The sequence below is a fragment of the Drosophila takahashii genome, chromosome 3R (assembly GCF_030179915.1).
Source record: "Drosophila takahashii strain IR98-3 E-12201 chromosome 3R, DtakHiC1v2, whole genome shotgun sequence".
Lineage (NCBI taxonomy): Eukaryota > Metazoa > Arthropoda > Insecta > Diptera > Drosophilidae > Drosophila > Drosophila takahashii.
The window spans coordinates 2,590,833-2,606,437 of record NC_091681.1 but is presented as its reverse complement, the minus strand read 5'-3'; the positions used below and the strand labels follow the sequence as shown (position 1 = coordinate 2,606,437).

The 15,605-nt window shown below is 46.1% G+C and overlaps 2 protein-coding genes across 2 annotated transcripts; one reads left to right on the top strand and one right to left on the bottom strand.

Moving 5' to 3' along the window:
• The first annotated feature begins 750 nt into the window (after positions 1–750).
• On the top strand, positions 751–5,912 carry LOC138913708 (uncharacterized). Its single transcript, XM_070217990.1, has 4 exons — positions 751–2,641; positions 2,942–3,851; positions 4,076–5,021; positions 5,097–5,912. The coding sequence occupies exons 1-4, from the start codon at positions 751–753 to the stop codon at positions 5,910–5,912; spliced, it is 4,563 nt and encodes a 1,520-aa protein (XP_070074091.1).
• A 3,953-nt stretch (positions 5,913–9,865) lies between these two features.
• Positions 9,866–15,211, bottom strand: LOC138913707 (uncharacterized). Its single transcript, XM_070217987.1, has 3 exons — positions 13,614–15,211; positions 13,432–13,560; positions 9,866–9,914 (listed from the first exon to the last, which is right to left on the bottom strand). Exons 1-3 carry the CDS (start codon positions 15,209–15,211, stop codon positions 9,866–9,868), a joined length of 1,776 nt encoding a protein of 591 aa, XP_070074088.1.
• Positions 15,212–15,605: the final 394 nt, after the last annotated feature.

The following is a 15,605-nucleotide window of genomic DNA, read 5'->3' as shown; positions in this document are numbered from 1 at the left end:
TATATATATTTTCCCATTCCTACCGCTCATTTTCGCAGCACAGCAACCGACTGCAAATATCTTGCAGAATATTATTTTTTCCACAACAGCGATATTTTCCTCGCACGTTAAAATAGTTGTTGCGAAAACCTTGAAATTTTTATTGGTGTTCCGTTTCCACATATTCCAAAGTAGACCACGGAGCTGCAACGCTAGGAAACAAAAGCGGACCGCTTGCAATCCATACCGAGGAAACTAAGAAGCCACTGCGATATATTAACATTTTTCTTTTTTTTTTTTTTTACAAAATTGAACTAATTCCGTAATATTTTTTGTCGCGTCGATCCACTATTGTTAACATTCAGCTATTAGATTTTTTGAAATTTTGGGGCCGTATTTTCCGGAAGTTATCCATTTTCGTCGTTCCTTTTCTTTGCCAATCAATCCCGGTGATCCGCAACAGCGTGACCACATTCCAGGACGGACCTTTCTGGAATGCCAGGAGACAAAACTAAGTTGTCAGTTCCGTCTGCAAATAAAACGCGATCGCTATCCGCATCACCACGCGCGCGCACCTCAAGCCCAGTAGCCCCAAAACCAATATCAAAGGCAAAGAGCGAAACTTCAGTAGCCAGCCAAGCAGGCGACAAGAAGTTGTCTGTTCCGACAATCCATCCGAAACGATTGTCTCTAAGTCCGCTCACGCCTAAAGTTAGGTCGCAAATCCAGACCAAGTCCGTAAAGTCGCTAGCAACTCGTTCTCAGGCAAAAATGAGTAACGAAATTGCAGTTGCAGCCCTCGCGCGGTTTATCACGGTGTCCGACCGTATGAGCCATTTCAGAGCGACTATAGAAACTCCAGGAGCTGCAGCTCCGTCCGTCCACACCTGCAAAGTCCGAAAAGAACAAGTCCGTTCACTCTGGGACAAAGCCGAGAAGGAATTTGAAGCTTGTCTAGACACGATTTCCAGCCTTACGACTGACGAGGCGTCGGATATTTTGGCGACTCTACACCGAAAATATGAATATTGCTATTCGGTGTACGAGGAGCTATCGGTTCAGCTCAGCGAGTTAATTGACCGAGCCAGTTCACAGCAGCCGTTGTCGAGCACCGACAATCAGTCCGCGTACATTCCGTCTGGGTGCCGGTTGCCTCCATGTGATACAGAAGTATTTGAGGGAGACTATCTCAAATGGCCAACATTCAGGGACCTTTTCACTGCCGTCTACGTCAACAACACACGGTTGACGCCGGTCGAGAAGTTATTCCATCTCAACGCGAAAACGAGCGGTGAGGCAAAGGCAATTGTTGCCAAGTCCCCGCTCACTAATGATGGTTTCGCTTCCGCTTGGGAGGCGCTTCGAGACCGTTTCGAAAACAAAAGACTTTTAGTGAACAGTCAGCTCAAGCTCCTATTTAACTTAAGTTCCGTTAATGCCGAAACTGGCCACTCCATAAAAGAGCTTCAGAGCACCATCCAAGGGTGCCTGACAGCATTAGCCCACTCCAAAATATCAACCGAAAATTGGGATTGCTTGCTGGTCTACCTGTGCGCCAGTAAGTTGCCCAGATTGACCCTTTCCTTGTGGGAACAATCCCTTACATCAAAGTCTGATGTTCCTACATGGGATGAGATGAACGCGTTCCTTAGCGATAGGTATAGAACCTTAGAAGCCATTGAGGACATGAAGCAGAGTCTTGGTGGTTCGTCAACTTCCAAAAATTCCCAAGTTACGAAGAAGCTTAACTCCTTTGAAGCCAAAGTGAGTGTCAAACCAAAGAGTTGCGATTTGTGCTCTAAGGAGACTCACCCAGTGCGGTTGTGCCCTCGCTTCATTCAGATGGCAGTCGAGGCGCGGGAAAACTACATAAAAAAGAAGCAGTTATGCTTGAATTGCTTCGCGAGAGGCCATCAGCTCCGGGATTGTTCCAGTACGCACAGCTGCTTTGTATGCCGAGGGAGACATCACACGCTTTTGCATCGAGGCAACCCATTTTCCAACAATCCAAGTTCCTCTGGACATGCGAGACCTAGATCCGATCCTCCGTCGGGAGACTCAGACATTCCCGATGAACACTCAAATGTACAAGTCTGTTTTGCCTCGGGCTCAAAGGCAGTTCTGTTGGGCACGGCAATGATTGATATTTGCCACCTCGGCACCCACTTCCGAGCACGCGCTTTGATCGACTCGGGATCTGAAGCGACGTTCATAACGGAGCGTCTTTTCAAGTTGGTCAATCTGCCGTTCCGCCCCATTCAAGCTCAAGTGTCTGGTTTAAATCAGACCGTTTCTGCCCAGTCAACAAGGCTTTGCCATTTCGCCATTCGTTCTCCTACTAAGCCGGGCCTGCAGTTAGACACCGCTGCGTATGTTCTGCCAGAACTATCAGGCAGATTACCCTCACATTCCATTCCACAAGATATCCTGAGAGATTTGCCAAACCTTCAATGGGCAGATCCCACATTTCTCCAGAGTTCCCAGATAGACGTTCTTATCGGAGCTGATATTCTTCCATCCGTGCTGCTGAGTGGCACAAAGACCAACATCTGCGGATCTCTTTTTGGTCAAGAGACCATCTTCGGGTGGGTGCTCACTGGTCCAGTGTCCATGTCCACGAGCAACCGAGTCTCAGCCTTTACGACTCAAATTACAAAAACAAGTGAGGCGTCCTTAGACAAACTTCTTACGAAGTTTTGGGAGGTGGAAGATCTACCATCAAAAATGGTAAAAGAGTCCCATTCCGTCTGCGAAAGTAATTTTCTACGAACCACAACTAGAGACGCGAGCGGGAAGTACGTAATGACGTTACCGTTCTGCGACCCCGATCATTGTGGATCAGAGTTGGGTTACTCAAGGTCTATAGCACTTACTCAGTTTCTGAGAAACGAGAATCGTTTACGAAGGGACACTCCATTAAATGAGCAGTAAAACTCCGTGATTCAAGAGTATTTGGATTTAGGCCATATGAGAGAGGTTTCGCCCACTCACAATTCTCCAAACTACTACCTCCCACACCATGCGGTTATAAAACCCGAAAGCACGACCACGAAACTCCGGGTGGTATTCAACGCTTCCAGCCCGTCAGCAAATGGGACTAGCTTGAACGATGTGCTTCATGCCGGTCCAGTCCTCCAATCTGACTTAACAATTCAGATTTTAAAGTGGCGCTATTTCAAGTATGTTTTTAGTGCAGACATCACGAAAATGTATAGGCAGATCTGGGTCGATCCAAAGCACACGCCCTTTCAAAGGATTCTTTTCCGAAACAAGGAAGGTGACATTCGAGATTACGAGCTGAAAACCGTAACATTCGGTGTCAATTGCGCGCCCTATCTCGCCATCCGAGTGCTGAAACAGCTGGCTGATGACGTCGATCAGCAGTTTCCAAAAGCCAGTCATATAATCCGCAACTTCATGTATGTTGATGACGTTTTAGCAGGATCGAATTCTCAACAAGAAGCTCAACTTGCCATCCAGGAGTTAGTAACCGCTTTGAATTCGGCCGGTTTTCCGCTTAGAAAGTGGACTTCCAACCACAAGGGGGTTTTAAAGGACATTCCAAATGAGCATCTTCTCCATTCTGAGTTCCTAAATATTGATGCCGAAATCACAGCCAAAACCCTCGGCATTCGTTGGAGAGCAACCACCGACGAGTTCTACTTCGTGCCCCCAGAAATATCCGTCAAGTCCTCCTATACTAAAAGAGAAGTTCTCTCCCAGATCGCAAAGCTATTCGATCCCGCTGGATGGCTTGCACCGTTCATCGTCCGGGCCAAAATTTTTATGCAGGAGATCTGGCTGCAAGAGTTAGGCTGGGAGGACAACCTTCCCGACGAAATGAGCCAAGATGGGTCGGTTACCAGCCCCAGGTAAAAATCGAGCTTCACGGGTTCTGTGACGCTTCCCAAAAAGCCTATGGGGCGGCGCTGTATGTCAGGGTTGAAGTCGGTCAGCAGATATTGACTAATCTGCTAACGGCAAAGACCCGGGTTGCCCCTGTGAAAACTGTATCTCTCCCCCGACTCGAGCTATGTGGTGCCCTATTGCTGGCAGATATGGCATCTACCATCCTTCCAAATATGCTGTCAAAAAGCTCTGAGATTTTCTGCTGGACAGATTCTACCATTGTCCTGGCATGGTTAAAGAAACCAGCCTGCTCCTGGACCACATTCGTAGCCAACCGCGTAACCAAAATAGCTCAAGCTACAAAGATTGAGAATTGGTCACATGTGCGGTCAGAACACAATCCTGCCGACCTAGCTAGTCGCGGCGTGTCCCTGCAAGAGCTGGGCGATAGCAACCTCTGGTGGCATGGGCCCCAGTGGTTACAATTGCCCAAACTTCAATGGCCAGAAACTTCGGATCCACACCCAGTCACGGAATTAGAGCAGCGCGCGGTGAAGGTTCATTTCGTAAAGCTCCCCGCTGATGATTTCCTTGACCGTTTTTCCAGACTAGACAAGGCTTTACGAGTCCTAGCTTACGTCCAAAGGTTCCTAAATCGCTGTCGTAAGGCTCCGGTAAGTCCGGATAAGCAGCTCAGTGATCGGGAGATCCGGGAGGCTGAGAGGACCTACATAAGACTTGCCCAGCGTGAAGAGTACGCGCTCGAGCTTCGATTGTTACGAAGCAAAAGATCCATACCCGCATCAAGCCCATTTGCTAATTTGTTTCCATTTATAGACCAACAGGGACTCTTAAGAGCATGTGGTCGCTTAACTGCCTCCAAGGTCCTGCAGTATGACGAGCGCCATCCTGTATTACTCCCGTACAGCTGTCGGTTATCTCGTCTTCTTGTCCAATTCACGCACCAGATTACGCTTCATGGCGGCAACCAATTGATAGTGCGCCTGATGCGATCCAAATATCGGATTCCTAAAGTCAAGAATCTGGTAAAGGGCGTGATGAATTCATGCAAGGTGTGCACCATTTATAAGAAAAGACTGCAGACCCAATTGATGGGCGATTTTTCGACTGATCGAGCCTCTTTTTCCAGGCCATTTACTTACACCGGCGTCGATTACGCCGGCCCCTTTGAGGTAAAAAACTATACAGGGAGAGCTTGTCTCATCACTAAGGGATATGTTTGTGTGTTTGTGTGCTTTTCTACAAAGGCCATCCATTTGGAACCCACCTCCGACCTTACAACTGAGAAGTTTCTAGCAGCGTTTGCGCGTTTTGTAGCTAGAAGAGGTTGTCCTCAGCGGGTCCATTCCGACAACGGCAAAACCTTTGATGGCGCCTCAAGTCTTATTTCCCGTGACTTTACGCAAGCACTAAAGGAGTCAGTGACCGATGCGTATAGCCATCAGGGACTCGTGTGGCGTTTCATACCCCCAGGAGCTCCCCATATGGGAGGCCTGTGGGAGGCAGGAGTAAAGAGTTTTAAAACGCTGTTTTACAAATCCACGTCCGCTCGCAAGTATACATTCGAAGAGCTTTCCACGCTTCTGGCAAAGATTGAAGCCTGCCTTAATTCCAGACCACTCTCTCCAATGTCAGAGGACCCGACAGACTTGCTGGCACTGACGCCAGGCCATTTTCTGATCGGGGGACCGTTGCTTTCCACGGCGGAGCCTGAAATTAAAGGCGAAGCCCAGTCAATTATAAATCGATGGCAACATCTCAAGGCCCAGCATCAACAATTTAGTTCGCGATGGAAAGAAGAGTATCTAAAGGAACTCCACAAGCGCAACAAGTGGTTGAGTCCATCCAGAAATCTGCAAGTCGACGATATGGTAGTCATCAAGGACGATAATTTGCCATCAAATGACTGGCGGCTCGGCAGGATCGTAGCTGCTATCCCAGGAGCTGATACTAGAGTACGCGTCGTAGATATTCTTACTTCTCGTGGAACCATCCAACGTCCGGTCCACAAACTAGTACTTCTTCCTATGGAGGACAAGGCAATCTCCGCACTTCCGCAATAATAACTTCTGTCCTCATTCTAGTACTTCTTCCTATGGAGGCCAAGGCAACCTCCGCTTTCCAAAAATAGTGCCTTCTGTCCTTATTTTTCAAAATCCGTTCACAAATTGATACTAAATTTGCTTATCATTTTTTATTAAAGCTTTAAAACCATGGCTCCACGTCCTCGCAGCGCCCAAACTTTGGACGACAGACGTTCACGAGGTACTTGATCCTACCGCTGCCGAGTCTGTCGGGGAATCCATCCTCTACGGAAGTGCACCCGCTTCCTTAGGCTCAGCACGGAGAAGCGGCTCCGTGCCGTCCTCATAAATAAATATTGTGCGAATTGCCTGGCCCATCAACACTCAGGGGGGCAATGTCGCAGTGGCGACACGTGCAAAAAGTGCGGGCAGAACCATCACACGCTGCTGCACCTGCACGAGATGTCCGGGACTACTCGGCAACCGCCCATCCAGCAGCGTCGTCAATCGCCATCCCCGCCACGTCGCCAATCGCAGTCCTCGCAACATCGCGGATCGACCACTCGGCTGTCAAGGGCAGTCTCGCGGTCTCCATCGCCAGCGTCACGGGAAGCACGGACACCGGTCCGACGTCCAGCGTCAGCAGCAACTCCATCAGTGGCGGCTCTCCTGCAGCATCAGAGCCTCCACATTCTTCCGACGGCCATCGTGTTGCTGGAGTCTGGGTCCACCACCTTCGAGACGGCTGCGTTAATCGACCCTTGCACGCCCGTCAGCACCATCGACAGCTCCCTGGCAACTGCGTTCAAGTTGCCCACGACGACAGTGAGAGGCGAAGAAGTCTGCTCGACGAGAATCCGGTCGAGGACGGGCGATTTCCAGATCGACGTGCTGCTGAAGATCAGTCAGAGTCTACGAATCCGCACCCCTATCCGCGCGCTAAGCGATTCTATGCGAGCCCAATTTGATGATATCCGTCTGGCCGATGAGCAGTTCCATCGCCCAGCGACAGTCTCGCTGGTGTTGGGCTCGGGTAATCACGTAATCAGGCCCGGGTTCCTAAATATACGAGATGGGCTGCCCGTCGCACAGGGCACGGTCTTTGGATGGGTCGTGTCTGGAGCATGCAGACACGCCTAAGGATTAATCCGTTGCTACGTTCGCCCTCGCAAGGGGGGGGAGAATGTTCGCGCCAAAGCGGCGCCCCCAGTCCCGGCCAATTTTCCCTTCAAGCGCCCCTGGAGCCTTGACAGTCGAGACAGCAGTTCTTCCAGATCGCTCGCATCTCGCTCTCTCGCACTGTTAAGTGTCTCCACTCCGCTCTCCAAGCGGCTCTTGGAGCTTCCACTCTGTAGTTTTAAGTTAGTTCTAATTTTCAAGTGTAACAGAGCCGACCAGTGAAGTTATTTCGGAAATAAACCGTGACTTTTTATAACGTGAAAACACCCATTGCGGCCGTGTATTTTCTGACCTACGAACAGCAGCCCGAAGTTTGGAAGACCCGCCCCACTCCATTTCACCCTACAAAAAGTTCGTCACGATACCCTACAAGGTAGACTTGGAGCAAAAACGGTGTCACTCTCAAACGGCGCAAAAGAAAAAAACGCGAGGTACCAAAAACTGTTGATAAAGATCTCATGTATATTTTCCTGATTTTATTTTCCACTCATCTTTGCTCTGGAACTGCTGAAACACAAGTAAATTTAATAGGTTTGCTAGTTTGCGCACCACATTTTTAGCAAAAATTACTTCACGAACAAGTTACAGGACTTATTAATAATATTACTGTAAATACAATGTCGACACGATGAGAGGAGACGACTACATTTATTTGGAATTTTTAACGTGACGTCATATGTGAGATTCGACGAATTCGTCACATTACCCTACTCGTCAAATTACCCTACACTCCCCTACATATGTACATATGGGCGGTTCTTTTACAAACCGAAAATTAATTATCACATTTTTGATTTTCCTGAAACTGTTTTTACGTACTATTCGGAAAATTAGTAAACACGTGTATCAGGATTAAGCCAAAAAAAAACAATTTTTTTTTGAATTTTTTTAGGTTGCCAAAAAACGTTTTCCTTGAAAAAGTACCCTCTTATTGAAAATCTGAATTTTCTGTTGTAGCAATCCGATTGACTTCGTGTCTTTTGCATTATTTCCTCTAAAACCTCTTCTTTAAAAAATAAATTTAAAAAAAATGCATTTTTAATTTCTTAAAAAATAAAATTAAATTAGGATTTTAAAAATTTTTTTACCTGGTTCCCCACAAAAACAAATTTTGTTTTGTTTTTTAACATTATATATGTTAGTTCGTATTGGTTTTTGTCAAAAAGGTGGAGCCATGTTTAGTTTTTAAAATATCGAATTTGTTTTAACAAGGCCTCGGCTTTTTTCTATGAAAAAACGTCGCAGCATGTAGGTCTACTCTCTCTGATCCTTATGGATCAGTAAAACTTTTCTGTTTGGTGTCAATGTTGCTCAACATGACCAACAACCAACAAATCAAGCAGTACTAAGTTTGGTAACAGTACCAGGCGTCCAGTTGCACCCACGGCAGATAATAAGTGCTGATCGGCACATTCTATATAGTCAATGTCAACGGTTGACTCGATATCTCACTGACCCGCCAAGCGGTCAGCGCATTCTGCAGTGTCAGCCGACCCAACTACGCTAACCACTCCCATAGTCAAAACATACTGACCTACTCCAGAATACAACCCATTCCACTATTCTTTACACTTAACTTCCTCATCTCCAAGTAGTATATAACCATGTACCAAGCTCACAACAAATCAGTTATCAACACATCTTAAACTTCGCGGTCTTCCTTTCTGACCTCCGGGAAGAGGCCTCGTATACAAACTTATATTGATCTACAAGCCACGCTTGCGATCAAACATTTTCCATGACACCCCAGTCGGAAGTGGAACGCATCCAGAATGGGTGATGGATAGCATCCGAAGCACCGATGCATGCAAATTAAATTTGATCGTTGTGGTTGATTAAAAAAAATAATTTTTTATTTTATAATTTTTCTTTATTGGTAATCAACCTTAATTCACTAACTCACTATTACATCAAAACACTTTTACTTTTGATTCTAATATATGACCGATCGCGGTTTCAATCCGAATAAGACTGCTGTTATTATTTATTGATAGTACATGTTTTTATCAAAACAACAAGCGTTTGATCTTGAAAATATATGAATAATTTACAAAGTTATGGCAATTCTCTCGGAACCCTTTTTTTTTATAGCGGTTTGCGGTGACCACGATTGCACAAGAACTATTTGATCGATCTTCTTCTCCAACGAACCTCGGCCAGAAGCTTTTCTTTTTTAAGCTTTTAAAACTTTGATTTTTGTTTAAAATAAAAGCTTATGCTGAAACTGTCGCATCTCGTTGTGAAATTAAATTATGCTGACCGATGCAATTTTGATTGAAAATCGGAACGCGATACTTTTGGCTTCGAACGTGAGAGTTTGGCTTCGAACGGGAGCTGTTGCTTACTTTACGATAGGTTTATTTATCTTAGCAGAACGGTCAAGCGCGGCCCTCGAAGCTAATGAAAAAGCGGAAGGCAGTATCATAAACAAAGGCAAAGGCAATGTAGCTGAGATTGGATTTAAAAATTTGTTTATTAATTCCATAAGTGGAACCGTTTCTGTTGAAAATGTTATTCACCCGAAACAATGCATGCTCGTATCTCTACAATGAGTCTTGTATTGTAACATAGACAAAGTTATAATGCGAGTCAGTCGCTAATAAACTCAAAAGCTGATTAGATCACTTCGTTTTTTTTTCATTCTCTGCGGTTGTAACGGTCATCCCCTTGAATAGGTTATGGGCCCAGGTTACCCAGACAAGCATATGAAGAAAATTATAGTTTGAGTGGTGACTCGTTTTGTTTTTTACTGCGGATATCGGAAACAGAAAAATGAGTGCGATGTACCAAAATGAAAAAGGGGACGAAAAGATTTACGACTCTTGGTGCGTCCAGATGCGCAGTGTTTTGGTGCGCTCTGAGCTGTGGGAAGTCGTATCAGGGCAGTTAAAACAGGAAACTGCTCCAGAGGGAGTGAACTGGCTAGGCTTGGATCAGAAAGCATTGGCGACGCTCATATTAAGTGTAAAGCCCTCACAGTTGGGATATGTTAAGCATTGTTCACATTCCGCTGAGGCCTGAACGAGATTAAGAGAAATGCATCAGCCTAGCGGACCGGTACGCAAGGTATTGCTTTACAAAAAGCTGTTAAGTACCAGGATGGCAGATGGACAGACAATGATCGGATACATAAGCTTTTTTGTCGAAATCCTAGATCTACTGTGGATTTAAATGAAGAGGTGCGAGCGATCATTTTACTTTCTAGTCTCCCAAAAGACTACGAAAGTTTTGTTGTTGCCATAGAAACGCGTGACAACTTACTGGCATTCGAAAATCTGTGCATAAAGTTGAAGGAAGAAGGAGGAAGAAGAGACAGTGAAAACACAACGAGTGAACAAGCGTTTGTGGCTAGGCAACGGCCGAGATAAAGCAAACCAACAGTAAAGTGCTATAAATGCGGCGAACGCGGCCACATCCAGAGAAACTGTCCAAATAATCGACCAGCGTTAAAGAGTAACGGCCGAACGAAATCTCTGAATTGTTCTCTTTTGGGCGCACTGAACAGCTGTTCTCTTGATCAAGCGACTGGGTGTCTCGATAGTGGCGCAACCAGCCACATGTGCTATGAGAGAAGCATTTTCACAGGGTTTAAAGAGCACACCGAAATGATTGGACTCGCTGCCGATGGCCTGTTAAAAGCGGAAGGAAAGGGCGAAGTTAATTTGCAAATATGGAGTGTCGACTAAAGCTATCAAATGTTCTGTATGTACCGACATTAAAAAGTAATTTTATGTCCGTGAGCCACGCAGTAAATAATGGCTGTGTTGGTTCGTTCGGTAAATACGGTGCAAATGTTGTGCAGGATTACAATAACGTCCATATAAATGTAAACAAAGTCGGAAACTTGTACTTATTTTCTGAAAATAATGCTATGCTGCACATGAGCCTGACACATTTTTATGGCACAGAAGGTTCGGACACTTAAATTACTTAAGCCTTACGGAGCTCAGAAAAACCAAGTTGGTGAGCGGAATGGAAAAGACCGATTTTTCGAGCAGATCGCCATGTAAGTCGTGCATGGTGAGCAAGGTATCCGTGATATCTTTTCCATCTCGAACGGAAAATCGAGCAGAGGAGTTGTTACAGCTATTTCACTCTGACGTGTGTGGACCTTTCGGAACAAGTTCGCTAGGTGGCTCAAGATAATTCCTAACATTCGTAGACGACAAGTCGAGGCGCGTGTTCATATATTTTCTGAAGCGCAAAGACGAAGTGTTTGATAAATTCGTTGCATTTAAAAATATGTCAAGTGCATCGATACTGACCGGTTGTGTTTCATCTGAGCTCTTGAAATTACCTTTCAATCGTGGTTACACCGAACGTATATAATCCTAAAATTGGAGAATATCATTCTAAAACCCCGCTTAACACTTTACGCATCGTATACAAACATTACAACGCGCCAATAAGCATATTTAATTAAATTTCAATTTATCAGCTGTAGCCACAAAAGGGCTTCGCTGGTGCTTTGTTTTTGCTCTCTATCGCCGTTTGTCGCGTCTGTTCTTTACACCCGCTCGCCAATTGCTCTCTAAAGTGTCCTAACGGTCCTCTCTCCGTGCACTTAACTTTGAGCGCTGTGCGTCTCTCTCATCGCCTTGCTTGGTCTGGATCGAATTGGCTCTTCGAATCGACGGCTCTCCCATCAACTATTCTAACGGTCCTCTCTCCGTTTTCTTCGAGTGGGTCGCCTCTCTCATCGCCTTGCTTGCTGCGGATCTTCGAATTTGCTCTCCGAATCTCCGGCTCCCCCATCACCGTATCTTCCACTACCTGGAGTTCTGCACAACTCTTTAATCTCCCACTGCCTGCTCTTCTGCACGATTCTCTAAACTGCTTGTTAACTGCACAGTGTCCCAACAATCACTAAAATGAGTGTCGTCATCTGTTCCGCAAAGAAATGCGAGTTCAATGGTGTTATCATTGGAGATAATTATTTGTCTTGTTGGCTTTGTGACAATTGCGCTCATGTAAAATGCGCAGGAATGTAGTCGATTTGATCTTGAAGAGATGCGGCTTAACTTGGTTCTGCCCTACCTGCCTTGTACTTACTCAGGAGATGAATGCCTTCATGAGGGAAACAAGGAATGCGCTTGCAGAATTTCGTAAGCAGCTGACCAGCAGCTTTGAAATCTTCTCTACTATGGAGACGCAATTTCTCGACTGTAAGCTGCTTAACGAATCACCAAAGCGAAAGATTGCGAATAATAATATAAATTCGCTTCAAATTCCATCTCCCTGCACTGCTGCAGTTGGTATGCCGTCACCTATTAGTGCGAGCCTGAATTCAATCTTGGCTGTCAACAACTCAACTGGACTAGGCACATCGGGTTTGCATTCTAGTTTCGCCTTTAACAACACCTCACCTGGATCTGAGCCTGAAGCATCTGGATTGCTGCCTAACCAAAATACCGGTACGACTGCAGAAGGCTCTTTAACTCCCCAACAGCTAGTACCTGGCCCTGGCTCACTACATTTAAACCCAGATCTTGCTACTACAATCGCACCGGCCGCGCTTCCTTCGAGCCAACCCGCTGCTAATCAACTCCTCAGTGCTAGGCCACTATCAGGCGTGGCTCCTAGATCCAATGCGGCGGATCTACTTCTCAGGGGCATTGCACCTAATAGGTCGGTCTTTGTTTCTCGTCTCAATCCGGAAGCCACTGCTGATTATGTTAAAAACTACCTGTGCCAAAAATTGGATGCACAACCTAGTAGTATAAGTGTCTTTAAGTTTAATTTTAAACAACCACGTGATATCTCTTCTTTTAAAATTACTCTTCCAGAATCTATGTTTTCTAATGCTTTAGATCCCACAATTTGGCCGAAGCACACTATAATGCACGAATACATCCGCAAAGGTGCATCTCAGGATCCCAATTCTGTTGATGCAAAAAACTAAATTGCTCTATATCTGTTGCTTATCAGAATGTTCGTAGTCTTTTGGGGAAACTAAAAAGAGTTTACTCTAACAGCACCTTGCTGGATTTTGACATAATTGCTATAACTGAAACCTGGCTCAACTCAACTGTTTATGATCAAGAAATATTCGTTAACAAGTTTTCTATTTACAGATTAGACCGCCCAACTCGTGGTGGTGGCGTTCTAATTGCGGTACTAGACTCTCATTCTTCTGAACTTTTTCCTTATGATAATATTCATTTCGTACTTCCCGCTCGCGTCTCTAGTTGTGGTTCGTAGAAAATTACTTTCGCAGACGGAATGGGACTCTTTTACCATTTTTGATGGTAGATCTTCCACCTCCCAAAACTTCGTAAGAAGTTTGTCTAAGGACGCCTCACTTGTTTTTGTAATTTGAGTCGTAAAGGCTGAGACTCGGTTGCTCGTGGACATGGACACTGGACCAGTGAGCACCCACCCGAAGATGGTCTCTTGACCAAAAAGAGATCCGCAGATGTTGGTCTTTGTGCCACTCAGCAGCACGGATGGAAGAATATCAGCTCCGATAAGAACGTCTATCTGGGAACTCTGGAGAAATGTGGGATATCTTGTGGAATGGAATGTGAGGGTAATCTGCCTGATAGTTCTGGCAGAACATACGCTGCGGTGTCTAACTGCAGGCCCGGCTTAGTAGGAGAACGAATGGCGAAATGGCAAAGCCTTGTTGACTGGGCAGAAACGGTCTGATTTAAACCAGACACTTGAGCTTGAATGGGGCGGAACGGCAGATTGACCAACTTGAAAAGACGCTCCGTTATGAACGTCGCTTCAGATCCCGAGTCGATCAAAGCGCGTGCTCGGAAGTGGGTGCCGAGGTGGCAAATATCAATCATTGCCGTGCCCAACAGAACTGCCTTTGAGCCCGAGGCAAAACAGACTTGTACATTTGAGTGTTCATCGGGAATGTCTGAGTCTCCCGACGGAGGATCGGATCTAGGTCTCGCATGTCCAGAGGAACTTGGATTGTTGGAAAATGGGTTGCCTCGATGCAAAAGCGTGTGATGTCTCCCTCGGCATACAAAGCAGCTGTGCGTACTGGAACAATCCCGGAGCTGATGGCCTCTCGCGAAGCAATTCAAGCATAACTGCTTCTTTTTTATGTAGTTTTCCCGCGCCTCGACTGCCATCTGAATGAAGCGAGGGCACAACCGCACTGGGTGAGTCTCCTTAGAGCACAAATCGCAACTCTTTGGTTTGACACTCACTTTGGCTTCAAAGGAGTTAAGCTTCTTCGTAACTTGGGAATTTTTGGAAGTTGACGAACCACCAAGACTCTGCTTCATGTCCTCAATGGCTTCTAAGGTTCTATACCTATCGCTAAGGAACGCGTTCATCTCATCCCATGTAGGAACATCAGACTTTGATGTAAGGGATTGTTCCCACAAGGAAAGGGTCAATCTGGGCAACTTACTGGCGCACAGGTAGACCAGCAAGCAATCCCAATTTTCGGTTGATATTTTGGAGTGGGCTAATGCTGTCAGGCACCCTTGGATGGTGCTCTGAAGCTCTTTTATGGAGTGGCCAGTTTCGGCATTAACGGAACTTAAGTTAAATAGGAGCTTGAGCTGACTGTTCACTAAAAGTCTTTTGTTTTCGAAACGGTCTCGAAGCGCCTCCCAAGCGGAAGCGAAACCATCATTAGTGAGCGGGGACTTGGCAACAATTGCCTTTGCATCACCGCTCGTTTTCGCGTTGAGATGGAATAACTTCTCGACCGGCGTCAACCGTGTGTTGTTGACGTAGACGGCAGTGAAAAGGTCCCTGAATGTTGGCCATTTGAGATAGTCTCCCTCAAATACTTCTGTATCACATGGAGGCAACCGGCACCCAGACGGAATGTACGCGGACTGATTGTCGGTGCTCGACAACGGCTGCTGTGAACTGGCTCGGTCAATTAACTCGCTGAGCTGAACCGATAGCTCCTCGTACACCGAATAGCAATATTCATATTTTCGGTGTAGAGTCGCCAAAATATCCGACGCCTCGTCAGTCGTAAGGCTGGAAATCGTGTCTAGACAAGCTTCAAATTCCTTCTCGGCTTTGTCCCAGAGTGAACGGACTTGTTCTTTTCGGACTTTGCAGGTGTGGACGGACGGAGCTGCAGCTCCTGGAGTTTCTATAGTCGCTCTGAAATGGCTCATACGGTCGGACACCGTGATAAACCGCGCGAGGGCTGCAACTGCAATTTCGTTACTCATTTTTGCCTGAGAACGAGTTGCTAGCGACTTTACGGACTTGGTCTGGATTTGCGACCTAACTTTAGGCGTGAGCGGACTTAGAGACAATCGTTTCGGATGGATTGTCGGAACAGACAACTTCTTGTCGCCTGCTTGGCTGGCTACTGAAGTTTCGCTCTTTGCCTTTGATATTGGTTTTGGGGCTACTGGGCTTGAGGTGCGCGCGCGTGGTGATGCGGATAGCGATCGCGTTTTATTTGCAGACGGAACTGACAACTTAGTTTTGTCTCCTGGCATTCCAGAAAGGTCCGTCCTGGAATGTGGTCACGCTGTTGCGGATCACCGGGATTGATTGGCAAAGAAGAGGAACGACAAAAATGGATAACTTCCGGAAAATACGGCCCCAAAATTTCAA

What these genes read in the sequence shown, in the direction of transcription:
- LOC138913708 (XM_070217990.1), top strand. Translation starts at nt 751, where the DNA reads ATGAGTAACGAAATTGCAGTTGCAGCCCTCGCGCGGTTTATCACGGTG. An exon ending in GGGTCGGTTACCAGCCCCAG is followed by an intron (nt 3,852 to 4,075) that starts GTAAAAATCGAG and finishes GCTGTCAAAAAG; the next exon opens with CTCTGAGATTTTCTGCTGGA. An exon ending in ATTACGCCGGCCCCTTTGAG is followed by an intron (nt 5,022 to 5,096) that starts GTAAAAAACTAT and finishes TTTTCTACAAAG; the next exon opens with GCCATCCATTTGGAACCCAC.
- LOC138913707 (XM_070217987.1), bottom strand. Translation starts at nt 15,211, where the DNA reads ATGAGTAACGAAATTGCAGTTGCAGCCCTCGCGCGGTTTATCACGGTG. An exon ending in CTGCAGTTAGACACCGCAGC is followed by an intron (nt 13,561 to 13,613) that starts GTATGTTCTGCC and finishes CCATTCCACAAG; the next exon opens with ATATCCCACATTTCTCCAGA. An exon ending in GGTCAAGAGACCATCTTCGG is followed by an intron (nt 9,915 to 13,431) that starts GTGGGTGCTCAC and finishes GACTTCCCACAG; the next exon opens with CTCAGAGCGCACCAAAACAC.